Source organism: Mastigoproctus giganteus, chromosome 9 (assembly GCF_048544385.1).
Source record: "Mastigoproctus giganteus isolate SK-2022 chromosome 9, ASM4854438v1, whole genome shotgun sequence".
In the NCBI taxonomy this organism is placed as follows: domain Eukaryota; kingdom Metazoa; phylum Arthropoda; class Arachnida; order Uropygi; family Thelyphonidae; genus Mastigoproctus; species Mastigoproctus giganteus.
In genome coordinates this window covers 219093563-219112117 of record NC_143583.1, presented here as the reverse complement: position 1 = coordinate 219112117, position 18555 = coordinate 219093563, and the positions used below count along the sequence as shown (strand labels likewise).

At 38.0% G+C, this 18555-nt stretch overlaps 1 protein-coding gene across 1 annotated transcript in view; it reads left to right on the top strand.

Annotated features, from left to right (window-relative positions):
• The window catches only part of shot (dystonin-like protein short stop), a 1739701-nt gene that overhangs the window by 603720 nt on the left and 1117426 nt on the right, over positions 1–18555 (top strand). The window contains exon 31 of the mRNA XM_090380932.1: positions 12912–13025. Within this exon, the coding sequence (XP_090237058.1) occupies positions 12912–13025 (114 nt within the window). The remainder of the gene's footprint in view (positions 1–12911; positions 13026–18555) is intronic.

Below are 18555 nucleotides of genomic sequence, written 5' to 3'. Positions count from 1 at the left end.
AAAGGGAGGAGTTTTTGCATTCACAAAGGTGACTACAGTGGTCTCAGAGTTTTTTAAATTCTAAATAGTGGGTCCGCTGTATAGAATTTAAAAAAACACAGTGGGACATCATCAGTGGGACCAACTGATGATGTTACCAACAGCAAATTCTAAATGGGAAGCATTGAATGAATTAATCTTGAAAGCTACTAGGCTTTTCATGCCAATTAAGAAATACTGTTCTAGGTTTAGGCCCAAATGGATGTTAGATGAACTATTGAGACTCGTGGAAGTGAAAAAAAAATGCATGGGATGCATATAAATTATCAGGCATCACAGAAGCCTAGGGTAGATATAAGCTATTCTGTAAACAAGTCACTAAAGAGGTTAGGGACACAAAGGCATATTATGAGAAATCTTTGGCAAAGAAAAACAGCACAGACTTCTTTGCTTATATAAACTCTAAAAGGAAGGGGCATGAATCAGATTCCTCCACTTGATATTGATGGTTTGACTGTAGGTGATCCTGCTCAGATAGCTGCCAAACTGAATGAGTATTTTGCTCATACATTCACACATGAGGAGTTATTCAGGAACGGAATGGCAGAAGTTTGTCAAACTCTAACAGGGAGTTAAATAATTTTGTTATAACTGAGTAAAGTGGAGGAGAAATTGTTGAATTTATAGCTGGGGTAGATGGGATCTATCCGGTTATATTAAAAAGGGCAGCAAAGAAAGTAAGCAAACCCATAGCCATAATTATGAGAGCATCATTGGACTCAGGGGAGGTCTCCACAGACTGGAAATGTGCAAATGTATCTCCAATTTACAAAGGGGGATCAGAGGGTGATACGAGTAATTACAGATCTATTAGTTTAATTTCTGTTCCGGGGAAAGTAATGGAGTCACCGGTTAAAGAAGCACTGCAGGATCATCTAGACAAGACTACAGTAATAATTCAGACACAGCATTGGTTTGTTAAGGGTAAGTCTTGTCTAACCAATTTGATTGTTAAGGGTAAGTCTTGTCTAACCAATTTGATTGTTAAGGGTAAGTCTTGCCTAACAATTTGATTGTTAAGGGTACGTCTTGTCTAACCAATTTGATTGTTAAGGGTAAGTCTTGTCTAACCCATATGACTAGTTCTCAAAGGAACTGGATAAAAAAATAATTTTGATATCATATACAGTCCATTCCGGTTATTTGGAACACATCAGGAGTAGTGCATTTTGGCCTGATTAAGCGGCTGCCCCAATTATCCGAAGTTTCACATAAATAGTTAAAAATACAATGTATCCCCCCCCCCTTTACAATTGGTTCACTGTACAATCAAATTACATTACGACGAACTCAACATAGTAAAGTACCGTTCACTATACGATGTGGAGTAAGCGCCGGTCATTGTGATCACATTTGTGAATTTAATTTTAATTCTATTAAACAGCGATTCTAATTAGCGAAAATAGGAGGAATATTATCCACAGGCTATAAAAACAAAGATATATTAAGCACAAATTTACCCTTTATTACCTCACCAATTAAAAAATTAAATTATACATGAAAATTGCAAGAAAATATGTGATAATCAGAATAATTAATACGTACTGTAATATATATATACGAACTAGTTGACATTCCTTTTCACTGACATTTGTGGGTGGGGGTTGAAATTTAAAACCATAAGCAATCAATAACAAAGAACACGGCACACACAAATTACAAGTAACACAATAAGTGCAAGTGAAAACGGAGTAACGAGTTCATCATCATCATCAGCCATTTTCAATCCACTGCAGGATGAAGGCCTCTCCAGCAACTTTCCAGTTCCTTCTGTTTTGAGCACTGGCCATCCATTTACTACCCAAAAACTCATGAATTTCATCTATCCATCTCCGCCTTTGTCTTCCAGGTTTTCTTCTAGCTCCTCTTGGGTACCATTCTGTTATTTTCTTAGTCCATCTGTCATCATGTCTTCGAGCTATGTGTCCTGCCCAAGACCATTTTAGTTCTTTAGTTTTGATAAGAATGTTCTTTACTTGAGTTTGCTGCCTAATCCATATGTTTCTCTTCTTATCTAACAGTCTGATTCCCAATATAATTCGTTCCATTCTTCGCTGTGTAGTTCTCAGCTTCTCTTCCATTCTTTTGGTGAGTGCCCAAGTTTCACTTCCATGTCATGGTGGAGAGTATACATTGATTCATTATTTTACGTTTCAGACAAACTGGGATATTGCTCTTCAGTATGTGACTATATTTCCTGAATGCTATCCATCCAAAGTAACGAGTTACAAAGCTTTAAAAATAGTAATGAAGAGAAGATCTGAAAATTAATTTTTTTATATGATTGAAGATTTCATGGAAGTGTAAACACATTTCACCATAATAACCCACAGGATTCCAGCTGTCGATATTATCAAATTCAGTAAGATCGAGTTTACTGTCCATTTATGATAGATTTCACTAACAGAAAAGCCCAATAAACAAACAGGTGACTGCTAATTGTTTTTATGGTTTTATGGTTGTGACTTCCAGAATTTCGACTGAACCACATGGTACTGTCGGAAACAATCTCCAGTGCTGCGGTCTCCTGCCCCGATTAAACGGCATGCTGTCCCAATTAAGCAAAGTAAACCCTGGCTATTTTCTCAATTGGTTTCTGTTTTTTAAGATTTGCCCCAAAAAATGGCTGCCCTGATTAACCGGTTGCCCAAATAACCGGAATCCACCTTACTTGGATTTCAGGAAAGCTTTTGATGCTGTTTCACTTGGAGGGCTACTATACAAATTGGAGAGGTGTGGCATTAAGGGGAAGATGCTACTATGGATAATGGGACGGTTGAGTGGGAAGTCAGAGAGTGTTAATCATTGGACACTGCCCTTCATTGACAAATGCTATTAGTGGTGTCCCCCAAGGTGTGTAGTGTTGGGTGCATTGTTGTTTTGTATATTTATCAATGATATTGATGGAGGTATATCAAGATTAATGCCGAAGTTTGCAGATGATACAAAGGTTGGCAGGGTTGCTAATGATAGTAATGACAGTATGCTATTGCAATAGGATGTTGAAAAGTAGGACAGATGGGCTGAGAAGTGATAACTGAAGACAACATTGACAAATGCAAAGCACTGCACATGGTAGCAGTAATCCCAGAGTAATGTACCAACTGTGTGGTGCTACACTCAGGGTAGTGAAGAATGAAAAACCTTTGTGAGTCCTTGTGCAGTCAGATATAAAGTTTTTTTGAGCAGTGCAAACAGTCTGCCAGAGCATGTCATAGAGTATTGTCAATGCTACAGGAATTTTGCTAGCAGGGATAAGAAAGTGATTATCCCTTTATATAAGGCATTGGTCAGGTCACACCTTGTGTATGGCATACAGGACTGGGGGCCTCATTTTAGGAAAGGTGTAGTGCTGCTGGAACAAGTACAGACAAGGGGGCTCACATCTGGTGAGTATGGGCTTGGCACCCCCACAGTGCTGAGCTGGATTTCATTCTTCTGATTTCATTCATTCTTCTCTTTCTTGGTGATTCTTTTCCACTTCTCTCTCCCTCCCTCCCTCTCTCTCTCTCTTCCCCCCCCTCAGTCTCAGAGTACTCAGGGTAATTTTTTTTTGGCTGGTGCAGCATAAGCCACAGGCTTCCTTGCACAATATGGCTAATAATAATAATAATAATAATAACAAAATTGGTGAGGGAAACACAGGGTTACTCTTACTAAGAAAGGCTAAGTTCTGCAAATTTCAGCGTGTGGAGACTAGCACCTGCAAGGTGATGTGATTGAGGTGTATAAGGCCCTGAATGGTTTGAGCAGGCTCAATGCTGATGAGATTCTTCCTCTTGCTCAGATTACGAACCTGATGGAGCATAAATTCAAATTGAGAAAAGACACTTGTAGTATAGATGTGCAGAAATTTGCTTTTAGCCCGCAGGCAGTTGATTGTTGGAACAATCTTCCATCTTTTGTTGTGGAAATTGATAGCTTAAATAAATTCAAGGAGGAACTGAAGAAACTTTTACAGGGAATGGATGTGTGAAATGTTTTTTTTTTTTTTTTTTTTGTTGCAGTATTAGCTTGCTTTCTTGCATGATATACCTATATGCTGAATTTCATTTTTGAGTTGATGAATTGTTTAGTTAAACATGTGAACTTTCAAAGTTATGCATGCACACATTTATGCTTATATGTTACATATATAAATATTAAAAAAAAGTTTATATGTATTAGTCAATTTTATTTAATGGTATCTATCTGTAGGGAATTAGGTGTATATGGACCAAACTAACAAGTTAGTAAATGTAAACTAGCTTTAGCTTGGAAGGCCTATATAAAATTATATTAATTAAAATTTGGAAAATTAAATGCACAGGGCATTTGGAAAATTAAATGCACCTTATGGGTTTTGATAATTAACTATATAATATCGGTGTAAATACACCATAGTTAACCCATATATTTGAACTGCCGACCGGGCTAGCCGGGTGGGTAAAGTGCCTGTCTGGCAATCCAAAGGTCGCGGGTTCGAATCCCACCTCGGGCTTGGATCAAAGTACTGCAAAAGCCTTGGGAGGTGCATTATGGCCACAGAAGCCGATGCACCAACAACTACCAAAACAAAAAAAAAAAAAAAAAATATTTATTACCAAATTAAATTTGGTAATAATTTAATTTGGTATTAAAAAAAAATATATTACCACCACACCCTTTTGGCATCTCTCGTAATGTGGATATAACTTCGCAACTGTGATGGCTTGTTGTATTACCTGGGTACCTGCCCGCCCACTGATGATGAAGCCGCACAACTTCGAAACGATCGTCTGGGTCGTGGTATGGCTAAAAATGAATAACAGTAGTCTTCTCTACTAGAGAAGCGTTATTTATTTGAAGTAATGCAATAGTAGCTATCTCGTTGTGAAGGCAACCACATTATGAGATACAATTAAAACGATGCCCACTACGCTACATACGTAGTTCAAATATATGGGTTAACTATGGTGTATTTACACGGATACTATATAATTAATTAAAATGAAAATAAAAATAAAAATGATGATGAACAATAAAAATGATAATAAACAATGAAAATTATAAATAACATTCTCTCACCTGGTCATTGGTCTGCTACTTCGGGGGCTTTGAGCAGACCGATAGCCAGACTAAAAGAATGTCTCATACCTACCTGTTTCTGTTGTTCCCATTCCAGTTTTGCCTGATTTTAATTTTTAGTATTGAAATTAATAGAAATTAAATGGCAACTGCTAATAAATGAGAAAGGATAATATGTGTTAAATTAAAATTTTGTAAAATATGTGTTAAATTTAAATTTTGCAAAAATAGTGTCAGAATCAGCAAACTGGGATAAGAGACACAAAGCCCCATGGGTATGTATCAGATTAAATGAGAATGGGTTCTTACTTCCTTCTTGTTCTGTGGTGGTCAGACGGAAAAGGGATCAATTCCCGCCTTCTGGTTGTTTTATGTGTTGATTAAATGATACTGCGCAGCCGCGCTTTTCTTTGACTATGGCGTGATGGTGAAATTGCTGTAGTTAATATGCCCTATATATATATATATTTAGTATAGTGTATATAATCTAATATACAGTAAACCTTCATTAAACCGGACTAATAGGGGCTGAGAGGTGTCTGTTTTAATAAAAGTCCTATTATATAAAATACATTCACTGGTTTGAAAAAATTACCTATCTCTTTTTGTGATTGTTTTCAGTTTATTTTCTTTACTACCAATTCACGTAGGTGTCTTAAGTGTTCATAATAGGCAGTTACACCAAAAATGCTTGCCCTACCCGTTTCGGCCAAAAATAAAACTCATCCAGCGTACAATCCCTTCTCGCTCTTAAAGAAAATCTCTTTGCCCAAAGAAAAGCATCAATAGTGATTAAAGCGGGTTTTTTTTTTTTTTTTACGTCCTAGTCATTAAAATCTGAGGAAAGTAGGTGGCAGGATCTGCCAGAGTCATCATCATCAGCCATTTTCAATCCACTGCAGGATGAAGGCTTCTCCAGCAACTTTCCAGTTCCTTCTGTTTTGAGCACTGGCCATCCATTTACTACTCAAAAACTCTTGAATTTCATCTATCCATCTCCGCCTTTGTCTTCCAGGTTTTCTTCTAGCTCCTCTTGGGTATCATTCTGTTATTTTCTTAGTCCATCTGTCATGTCTTCGAGCTATGTGTCCTGCCCAAGACCATTTTAGTTCTTTAGTTTTGATAAGAATGTCCTTTACTTTAGTTTGCTGCCTAATCCATGTGTTTCTCTTCTTATCTAACAGTCTGATTCCCAATATAATTCGTTCCATTCTTCGCTGTGTAGTTCTTAGCTTCTCTTCCATTCTTTTGGTGAGTGCCCAAGTTTCACTTCCATAAGTCATGGTGGGGAGTATACATTGATTCATTATTTTACGTTTCAGACAAACTGGGATATTGCTCTTCAGTATGTGACTATATTTCCTGAATGCTATCCATCCAAAATTTATTCTTCTCTTGACTTCCAGCCATTTATCATTATTACAGCTAATAACTTGTCCCAGATAAGTATATGACTCCACCTTTTCAATTACTGCTCCTTCAATCATTATTTCCCTTTCCGTGGCATACTTGTTCATCATTACTTTTGTTTTAGCCATATTCGTCTTTAGTCCAAAATCCTTACTAACTGTGCATAACTGATTAAGATTTTCCTCTAATTCTTTGGGATCGTGGCTTATGACCACAGTGTCATCTGCAAATCGTAAATGGTTTAGGTACTCTCCGTTCACATTGACTCCTTTCTGTGACCAGTCTAATCTTCTGAAAGCTTCCTCAAGGGCAGCAGTAAACAGCTTCGGAGATATTGTGTCTCCTTGTCGAACTCCTTTCTCGATTTTAAATTTGCTACTGTCTTTGTCTAGTCCAATAAAGGATGTAGCATTCTCATATATTTTCTTCAAAATCATAATATATGGAGTATCTATGCCTTGTCTTTCCAGTGCCCGAAACATTGCCTTATGCTGTATGGAGTCAAATGCCTTTTCATAATCCACAAATGCCAGGCATAATGGTGTTTTATATTCATTTGCTTTCTCCATTAGCTGTGATATTACGTGAAGGTGATCCATAGTTGAGAATCCTGTCCTAAAGCCAGCTTGCTCTTTCGGTTGATTCTCATCAAGTATTCTGTCTAATCTGTTAGTAATGACCCTTGTGAACAACTTGTAGATATGGGATAACAAGCTAATTGGTCTATAATTTCCAATTTCTGATTTATCTCCTTTCTTATGCAGCAAAACTATGATTGCATTATTCCACTGCTTAGGCATCACACCTTTTCTAATGCACTTTGTGAAGAGCCTTGCCAGTTTTTGTGTTATGTCTCTTCCTCCCAATTTTAACAACTCTACAGTAACTTCATCTTCCCCCGGGGCTTTCTGATTCTTCATTTTCTTCAATGCATGTTCTACCTCATCAGGAAGAATATCGGGTATGTTGTATGTGTTGCTACTTTGCAATCCATCTTCCCCACTGCTGGTATCATTCCCTCGCTCCTTGTATAATTCTCTATAGTAGTCTTCTGCTATTTGAATTATGCCTTCTCTGCTGTTTATAAGTACACCGTCGCTGTTCTTCAGTTTCAGTATCATTTGTCTTTCTGTATTACTACTCATGGCTGCTGATTTAAATCCTTTGTTTTCCCTTAATGCTTGTTCTACTTTTCTTGTGTTAAATCTTCTTATGTCCTCTCTGAGTCTCTTTCTAATGGCTTTGCATAACTCAGTATACTCAATTTTCTCCCTGTCAGTGTTTTTTTTGCTCTTCATTTGTCATCTTTGGTTCATCATGACAAGTGTTTCTTGACTAATTTTTTCTTCTTTGGATTTCTGTTTCCCTATAGGTTTCTTGGGCTTTATCACTTTCAGAAAGTTGGAATATTCCTCATCGATACCTTGGTCCTGAGCAGGCTGCAGAAGCTCAAACTTGTTCTTAAGTTCCAGTACATACTGCTTTTTCTCCTCCTCTGTTATTTCAAAGACGTTTGTATTATTTACTCGAGTCAGTTTTTTCCTTTCCATTCCTACATCTATATCAAGTGTACATCTTACCATTCTGTGATCACTTCCAACATTTACCTTATTCAGGACGGTAACATCATTCACAATATATCTTCTGTTAGTAAGGATGAAGTCGATTTCATTAGTTGTTAATCCATTTGGACTCTTCCATGTCCACTTTCTGTTCACCCTTTTCTTGAAAAAAGTGTTCATTACTGACAGTCCTTGAGATTCTGCAAATTCCACAAGTCTTTCACCTCTTTTATTTCTTTCACCAATTCCAAAATTTCCTATAGTTCCTCTTTCTGCACTGTTTTGCCTTTTTCCAACCTTAGCATTGAAGTCCCCCATAATAGTAGTGTAATGGGTTTTCTGCTCAAAAAGAAGACTCTCAATTTCAGTGTACATTTCTTCAACCTCTTCATCATCATGGCTCGATGTTGGTGCATAAATCATTATAATCTTTAGCTTGTACCTCTTAGAAATCTTGAGTATTAGTTTTGACACCCTTGGTGATGTACTTTTGAATTCCAAAATGTTGTTTTTAAAATCTTTATGGACCAGAAACCCAACTCCACCTTCACTCCTTTCACCGTTTCCATTGGTGTACAGCAGATTTCCACTTGATAAACTTATAAGTGATTCATTTCTTCTTCTTGTTTCAGCCAAACCGGTTTCTGCCAGAGTACTGATTCCTTACTGGTAACACCTGGCTAGTGTCCTGGCACGGTATGGGCAATGTCGGCTCCCATCAAGGGCCTGATGGCCAATAAGCCAGATGAACAATGGGCACAACAGACTACACTATACACGATCCACACACTTTAAACCTCTGGCTTGACAGGATACTGTCATTCGATCCAGAGAACACCACGGAGATGGGAGAAATCTCAGGAGCCCCTAGACCCTCAACATACCAAATAGTTTTCATTTGTTGATTGTTCAACGTACTGAATTACGAAGTTCAGTTGGTCTTTCACTTCACTTACCTTAATTTTTGGCTGAGAGTTGTTGCCCATTTCATCTTCTTCCTCGTCTGAGCTTTCTGGTGTTCCCATTACACTATCTGTGATCTCCTCTTCGGTCATGATGTGGTAGCCAGGATCATCTTATTCCATCCATGACTATCTCCTCTAACGACACAGCCTTTTCCCCTCCTCATTGTAGAGTCTTATGAAAGTCTTCTGTCTCAGAACCATCTGTTTCTGGATTAGCCTCTTCATCTAAGAGAAGTTTTTTCCATGAATTCGCCAAAGTTTTTTAATTGATTTCTTTTGCAGCATCTGCGAAGTTGTAAATCTTAGATCTTACGTTGTGCGACTTTAAATTTTTCAATGTCTGTTGTCCTCTTCTGTCTTCTTCACTAACTAGTGGCTCCTCCACTTCTAGGACTTCACTCAGAAAATTCTTTCTGTAGAGCCCCTTTGCCATGCAGATCACCACTTTGTCCATAGGCTGGAAAACATATGTCGTGTTTGGTGGCAGGAACATGCACTTAATCTTCTTATCTCAACTGACGAGTTTCTCAACGTCAAGGTGGGTTGGTGCGTTATCTAGCAAAACCAAGGCCTTTACTTCATCTTCTGGGATTTTCAAATCTTCGATTTGATGTCTTCCGTTTTCTGGCACAGCTTTCTTGTGGAACCAGTCCATTGTTATTTCCGTAGTAAACCATGCACTGCGGGAATTGTTATTTTTTTGTTATTTTGTTATTTTGGTTTTTAGAAGCATTAGCAACTAAGGCAATATTGCTTCAGGGATATGCGGTGGTCATTCCCTGACCTTTCCACATCCTCCGTATTTGGTGGTCACGGGCTAGAACCCCTGTCTAATCAAGAAGCACGTGCTACGTACTGCTGCTCCTGCCCACCTGGCTACGGAGGCACCTATGGGAATTGTAGTAGTGTACTGGTAGATTGTCCCTTATTACAATGTTTTTTAGGGCGTGTGGTTTTTTTGCTTTTCCCAACGATGACAGTTTTTAACTTATGGCTTCCATCAGCATTTGTACACAGCAATGCTGAAACATGTTCCTTGCTTATTTTTCTTCCGGGCATGGTTTTCTCAGTCTTTCACGCTTGTGTGTTTTCAGGCAGAGCCCTTCAAAACAGTCCCTTCTCATCAAAGTTGTACACCTGGTTCAATTGATAACCCTCCTTTTGAATAAAATCATTCAGTTGTTTCCTGAAAGGCTCAACAGCTTCAAAATCAGCACTAAGAATTTCCCCTCACATTTTCTTGTTTGAAATGTTATGCCATCTTCTAAATCTAAAAAGCCAACCTGAGCTCATTTTAAATTGTACAATTCCTAACTGTTTAGCCAGTCTCTCTGCTGCTGCTTGAATTTCTGTTCCTCACATAGTCAAACCAGATGAAGTTGGGAAAACCATTTGTACATAGCATCATCTAGTGCTTTATCAGTAGGCATCCACATTCGTTTAACTTTACTTTTTTCTTTCTCCACATTAAACTTGAGAACAAAATTACGAATTTTACTTTTTTCTTTTTAATGTCCAACACGGTTTGTTTTGCGATGCCATACTCAAGACAGATGCTGGACACTGAAGCTCCTTTTTCAAGTTTTTCTATCACCGATAGTTTATTGTGAAGAGAAAGCATTTTATGCTTACTCTTCTATCCTACACTAGGCTTACTTAAAGACATTAACTGCACAGCACAAACGACAAACAACTGTCTGAACTGGAACGCAGCCAGGAACTGGGTTGTTTGTGCAGCATGAGTCATCACGGCCCAATGACCTCGGACACAACACATATGACCTTTGAGCCCGATCGTCGCTTGATTTTTATACTTTTAAATTTTTTTAGAGCTGTCCGGATTAGGTTTACTGTATATCTAATTGTATCTAATATATATGCCAATAAGCATGCAAAATTTCCAAATTGCATTCACTTTTTTCTACTTATAAATAAATTCCCTGGTTTTTTTTTTTTTTGTACACTGCTGGAAGAACTTTATGGATTCTAATGGACTCTAATAGAAAGTTAAAAAAATATATTGGGGTAGATTAGAAGATTTTTTAGATTTATATAAAATTCTGAAAAAAGTTGAGAACATATTCACTTTACAAAAGATTACACAAAAATAATTAAGAGATGAGTAGTAGAAAACAAATCCTTTCAAGTGTTCTCATATATTTTCAGCTGAATACTCTTCAATAATCTTGACACATTCCTTCCAAGGTTGAGATGATGCTATTTTTAAAAAGTTAATGAGAATAACTGGTAGGTAACCTTGAACTAGAATGGTTGTTTGACGTGCAGTCGAAATGTACTTTCGACTGCACGTCAAAACCCTGAAATGTACTTTCTAAAGCCGAGACTTTTAAACCTGATATGTAAACTGATTCTGTGGGTGCAGTGTGCCTACTAAGCACAAAAAGTTACAAAATTGGGTAACAGCACTTCTCTGGTTCTTTCAATCTGTTACTCTGTGAAAAACATGAAATTATTATTCAAAAACAACATCTATATTTAGGTGTAGTAAAACGTGCAAAACATTTTGCTATGCGGAAACTGCCAGGTCCTCTGCATCTGGAAAACCATGTTAAAAATGGCAGTCATGGATTCACTTAGATACTGCAAGGTACTGCATTCGAATAGCAGTAATCCCACAATAATACCAATTGAGTAGCCCAAAACTACAGGTAGTTAATAAGAAAAATAGGCCTAGGGATAATTATACAGTTTGATGTCATCTTTATCAGCAGTGCACATAATGATTGCTCAGAGAGAGAGAGAGAGAGAGATGGCTGTACTGAAATAGAACAGTTCATTAGGTTCTGTCAGTAAAATACAGTCTCTAAATGTTAGTCTCTGGAAACTAGGCATCCATGTGATGACCTAATTGAATTGTAAAGTATTTAAAATGGTTGAGTAAACTAAATGCTGGTGACATCTTTACTCTTTTTGAGATGACACAGTCACAAATGGGCAGAGAATGGTTTTTTTTGGATAGAATCTAATGGAACTGAAAAAGAATGGTTGCAGAATATGATGTGTAAAAATTTGCCTTCAGCAAGAAAGTAATTGATTATTGGAATAAATTTCCTCTTAATGTTGTGGAAGTTGGTAGATTGAATAAATTTAAAGAATGTTTGGACTTTTCATTTGCCTATTAGAAGTAATAGGCAAGTGAATTGGGTAAAATTAAATTTTTATATTTTTTTATTTTTCCTAATTGTAATACAAAAATTAGGAAATCTCCTGCTCTCTGAAAGCCACAGGTTGACAGTTAAAGTTTAATTTGTTATTTAAAAAACAAAAATGTTATTTTATCATTTATTATTTATAATTAATTTAGTATATAGCATGAAAGTTTATCATGTAAAGAAATCTAAATCTTTTAATATTGCTCAGTGTTTGATTATCATTGTATTGCAAAATCATGTTGTAATATGGTTTGGCCTTGGAAAAAATATGTTTACACTGTACCATAATTTTCCAGTTTGATGAAAGTAGCTAACAAATTTTCCAAATCCAATATCATAACCATAATCCTTATCTGTTTTCCAAAATGAGTATGATGGCTGAGTTTAATGTGAGTTCTACCATGTATGTCATCAAAGAGCAAAGAAGAATAATGAGAACAACTAAAGGTTGTATCAGTGTTAATTTTGTCTCTTTACCATTTTTTGTTCTTTTACATTAAGTAATAGCTAGATAAATTTAAAAAAAAAAAAAATTAAGATACTCGAAGCCTTCATAAATATATTTTTGATAAATGTCCAATAATCCAGCCAGAAAAATATCTGAAAATTTGGTAATTCCATAGTACCACATATACATTGATGCTGGATTATGCAATGTTGCTCTATCCACTTAACATTTTATTTATTATAATTATTATTTTTTTTTTTTATTACAGGCAGAACTATTGAATTTTACAGAGTGGTTAACAGAGGTGCAGCATATCCAGAATGATAAAGAAAGGTGTTTGGGTGATTTGGCTCAGTTGAAAGAAAATGCTGATTTATATAAGGTCTTCATTATTTGTTTCTATTTTTGTGTTCTGCATGTAAAAATAAATTTAATTTCAATAAATAATTATATAAATGTCTATAATCTTAACATCCTAATATAAATTTTATTAATCTATCCTAGATAGACTGCAGGGATGTTCATAAAATTGGCAGCTTTGCTTTAATCCAGCAAAGTGCCCTGGGGAACAGTAACCCCAAAATAACTTATACTTAGCAAAATAACTTATACTTATACCTAGCATTGGTGTACACGCAGGTATACATGCACCTGTTTCTATTCTTAGCTACCCTAACACAACCCATGTGTTTACTTGTACCGCAATGACTACCAGCAGTCTCTGAAATATCCTGCATCTTGTTTTCCAGGCTTCTGCTCATTTCAATAGAAGCAGTGCAAGAATCACTTCCACCTCTGCCAGTGGCTACTGTTAATCTATTAGTCCTTGTATCCCCCCCAACTAGCAGTTTTCCGACCCACCTAACACTGCCTCGACAGCATCAGCAAAAATTCTTGCACCCTTTCTATTTAAGTATCCCATCCCTGTAGAAGCAATCTCTCCTGTTAACAAGTACAGTCCAGGCTGAAAAAAATTCTACCCCTTGAGCCTTGCACAATCCCTCCAGGGCCGAATTGATCGACAAGGCTCTCATCATATACTCCCTCCTATCGTGTCTGGGCAGAATTGCAGACACTTTCAAGTTCAACCCTAATTCACGGCTTTTTTTCAACAGTGACCTGTACTTGCTAAGTAATTCTGCCGGTCTCCTACTCTTAATATCACTGGATATTGATAGTTCAACAGTTGAGGATCCTGCTCAGGTGGCTAACAATCTAAACGAGTATTTTGCATCTACATTCACGCATGAGGAGTTATTCAGGAAGGAGAATGATGTAGATAAAGTAAACATTGGCAGTGAGCTGGATGATTTTGTAATAACTGAGAGGAAAGTGAAGGAGAGATTGTTGAGGATAAACATAAAAAAGGCACCTGGGGTGGATGGGATCTATCCAGTTATATTAAAGGAGGCAGCAAAGGAAGTATGCAAACCCCTAGCCATAATTATGAGAGCTTCTTTGGACTCAGGGGAGGTACCCATAGACTTGAGATGTGCAAATGTGACCCCAATTCTCAAAGGAGGATCAAAGGCTGACACAAGTAATTATAGACCTGTTAGTTTAACTTCTGCTCCAGGTAAATTAATGGAGGCACTGGTTAAAGAAGCACTGCAGGATCATCTAGACAAGAATTCAGTTATAGCTCAGACGCAGCATGGTTTTGTTAAGGGCAGGTCTTGCCTGACCAATTTGATTGGATACTATGATGTAGTCACAAAAGAACTGGATGCAGGGAATAACTTTGATATTATATATTTAGATCTTAGAAAGGCTTTTGATACTGTTGCACATGGAAGACTGCTGCACAAATTGGAGCAGTGTGGCATTGGAGGCAAATTGCTGCTATGGATAAGGGGTTGGTTGAGTGGCAGAAGACAGAGAGTGGTAATCAATGGACACTGCTCAACGTGGACTAATGTTACAAAGGATACTAGGAAAGTTTTGCAATATGACGCAACAATGAATCACAGGAAGCTGCTTGTTGCTGCATGTTGAGACATGTTCATACGTGCATAGTAGCCGCCACGCCAAGTCGATGGGCTCAGTTATTCATTAGTAGTGAGAGTGTAAGGTGCTTGCGATGGCATCGTGGTCACAAAATGAGATATGGACAGTTTTGCGGTATAATTTCGTGCGTGGTTTAACCATAGACCAGTGCTTAGAAGAAATGACTCTTGCACTAGATGATGATTGTCCACATCGTACAACGATATTCAGGTGGTATAGAGAATTCCAAAGAGGAAATTTCACTCTGGAGGATTCTGAGAGGCCGGGAAGTCCACGAACGTCAGTTACGGAGGAAAACGTTACTGCTGTGAGGAAAATGCTTGACGAAAACAGGCGAGTGACCTACCAACAGATAGAGGATACTTTGGGACTAAATGCACCAGCAATTCGTTCGATTCTGCAAGATCATTTGCACGTGAAGAAACTTTGTTCTCTCTTGGTGCCGCATCAACTGACTGAAGAGCAGATGACACAACGTGTGACTTGGTGCCGGGAGATGTTAAAAAAGTTTGATAAGGGACAATCTCGGTATGTGAACAACATCGTGACAGGTGACGAGACTTGGCTGTACTATTACGATCTGCCGACCAAGGCTCAAAACAAAGTTTGGGTCTTTGATGATGACGACACACCCGTAATTGTCAGAAAATCCCGATCTGTAAAGAAGAAAATGATAGCTGTATTTTTCAAATCGAGTGGAATTGTGGAACGTGTCGTTTTGGACACGCAGAAGACAGTCACAGCTAAGTGGTATACTGAACAATGCCTGCCTAAAGTCATTGGATCTATGAAGAACCTGCGGCCAAAGTCAAGAATGGACACCTGGTACCTCCATCACGATAATGCTGCAGCTCACCACGCCAAAGCCCGCACCGAATATTTGACCACGACAGGACTGAAACTTCTCGAGCACCCTCCCTACAGTCCAGACCTTGCTTCCTGCGACTTTGCACTGTTCCCGCATGTGAAAATGAAGCTAAAAGGGAGGCGGTTTTCCAGTGATGAGGACCTTCTACGGGCTTGGGACAACGAGTGTGCTTTACTCCCTAGTGAAACTTGGCAGAACTGGTTTAAAGATTGGTTTCGGAGGATGGAGAGGTGTATTGAATGTAGAGGAAATTACTTTGAAAAAATTAAATAAACAAAGCTGTATTGCAAAACTTTCCTAGTACCCTTTGTATTAGTGGAGTTCCTCAAGGTTCAGTGTTGGGTCCGTTGTTGTTTTCGGTGTTTATGAATGATATTGATGATGGGATATCAAGTTTAATGTCCAAGTTTGCAGATGATACAAAGGTTGGCAGGGTCGTTAAGGACACTACTGACGCTATGCTGCTGCAACAGGATCTGGAAAGGTTGAACAGATGGGCTGAGAGGTGGCAAATGAAGTTTAACATTGACAAATGTAAAGTACTACATATGGGAAACAGTAACCCCAGAGCAACGTATCAACTCTGCGGTACTACACTGACAGTGGTGGAGAATGAAAAGGACCTGGGGGTAATTGTGCAGGCAAATATGAAGTTCTCTGAGCAGTGCAGACGATCTGCAAGAGTAGCTCATGGTGTCTTGTCAATGATATACAGGAATTTTTCTAGCAGGGATAAGGAGGTGATTATTCCCTTGTATAAGGCAATGGTTAGGCCACATCTTGAGTACTGTATACAGGTCTGGAGGCCTCATTTCAAGAAGGATGTAGAACTGCTGGAACGGGTACAGAGAATGGCAACAAGATTAGTGAATGGAACAAAGGGTTGCTCTTACGAAGAAAGGCTTAAGTTTTGCAAATTACAGAGTCTGGAGACTAGGCACCGGCGAGGTGATCTGATAGAGGTGTATAAGGCTTTGAATGGTTTGAGCATGCTCAATGCCAATGGGATTCTTCATCTTGCTCAGAATAATCACCTCAGAGGACATAAATTCAAATTGAGGAAGGACGGATGTCGGATAGATGTGCGGAAATTTGCCTTTGGCCAGCGGGTGGTTGGTTGGTGGAACCGACTTCCATCACTTGTTGTTGAAGTTGATAGCCTAAACAAATTTAAAGCTCAACTGGACAGGTATTTTGAACGAACAGAGGGGTGAAATGGGAGTGGGTTTTTTTTTTTTTTGGCTGATGCTGAATAAGCTTGCTTTCTTGCATCATATGCCTCTACTAATGCTAATGCTATACAATTGGTGGTGTTGGAACTAAAGTCAGGAGTGGAAGAAAGGGACTTGGGAGTTGATATATGGTCAGACATCAAGTTCTCCGAGAATTGTAGACAGGTTGCAAGGAAGGCTAAAAGAAAACTTAATACAACCTAGTCTAAATCCTCTTCCCTTGTAATATGGACTCATGTTCCCCCCAAGTTCCAGAATTTTCTAATAGCAGTGAAAATTCCCCCTTCATTCATTTTGCTAACCTTTCTCAGAAACTTATAGACCTCAATTAGGTGACTTTTAAAGTGCTTTAGACCAATTAATGGAGTCTTTCCTCATATGGTTACCCTTTTGACCCTTTCAAGAAGTGGCCCCAAGTGCCAAGCTTTTTTCCAAGTGATCAAGCGATTCTATAGTGCGCTGCTCCATTATATTTATTTCATTATATTTATAGCAAGCTTTATTTTCTGTACGTAAAACATATAGATTTTGTTAAAAGGAATTAGCAAACTTTCAGAAAGGAAAGTCACTTTTCTTCTTTCTTACTTTCAAACTGACACCACCAACCCTACTAATCTCTAGCTGCTGCTTGGTCACTTGGTGGCACTGCTCTTGCCTCGTGGTGGGGCCGGAAACCTGGGAGTTGGAAGTTACACTCCCAGGGATGAAAAGAGCTAAACATGAGTAGTAAAAAATCACTACTCTGCTCTTGCCTCGTGGTGGGGCCGGAAACCTGGGAGTTGGAAGTTACACTCCGAGGGATGAAAAGAGCTAAACATGAGTAGTAAAAAATCACTACTCTCCAAGGAACTTCAGATAATATCCCATAAAATTGAACTGCTGAAGAACCTGAAAATACAGACAGTTCAAAACCAATACCCTTATTCCTAATCATTCACTCCACTGTAGAACAGACATTAGGTAAGAAGTCCCCATTTTTTATCCAAAAGTCTTGGAAGGACTAGATGGAACTCCAAAAACAGTCATGCGACTCCGATCTGGGGATCTGTTAGTTGAAATGTACAGTACCAGACATTCAGAAAAGTTACTGAATTTAACAAACTTTGTAGGTATACTGGTAATATTCACCCCCAATAACACCTTAAATGCTTCACAAGGAGTAACCTGCAAGTGGGATCTCTTACATGTTACTGAGGAAGAAATCAGCAGTGAACTTCAAAACCAAGGAGTGACGAATATAAGATGAATTTCTATTCGGAGAGAAGAAAATATAATGCCTACCTTAAATTCTGACATTCAACACACCAGAAATCCCACCAACTGTAAAAGCAGGATATCTGAACTGCCAAGTAAAAGCATATATCCCAAATCATTTACATTGTTTCCAATTTCAAATATATGGACACTCATGGCATGTTGAAATACACCGACATGTGCTAAATGTGGATCCAAAGAACATCAGATTGATGACTGCCCAGCTCCAACTCCAACTCCAAATTGTCCAAATTGTAAAGGAGAACACCCTGCCTATTCCAGAACATGTGAAAGATGGGGGAAAAAAAAAGAAATACAGAAATACAAAACAGACCACAATACATACCAAGAAGCAAGAAAAATGATCCAGCCAACTATAACCAGTATGCACAAATTATGGCCAGATATAAATCAGTTGAATGCCAAACTGAAATCTCAGTTCCTCCATGTGATTCTTTCTTTCTGCAAGTTAAACACTTACTCCAAGCAAAAACAAGATAAACATGAGAAAACAGGAGATTAATGATACTGTATATATCCAATAATATATT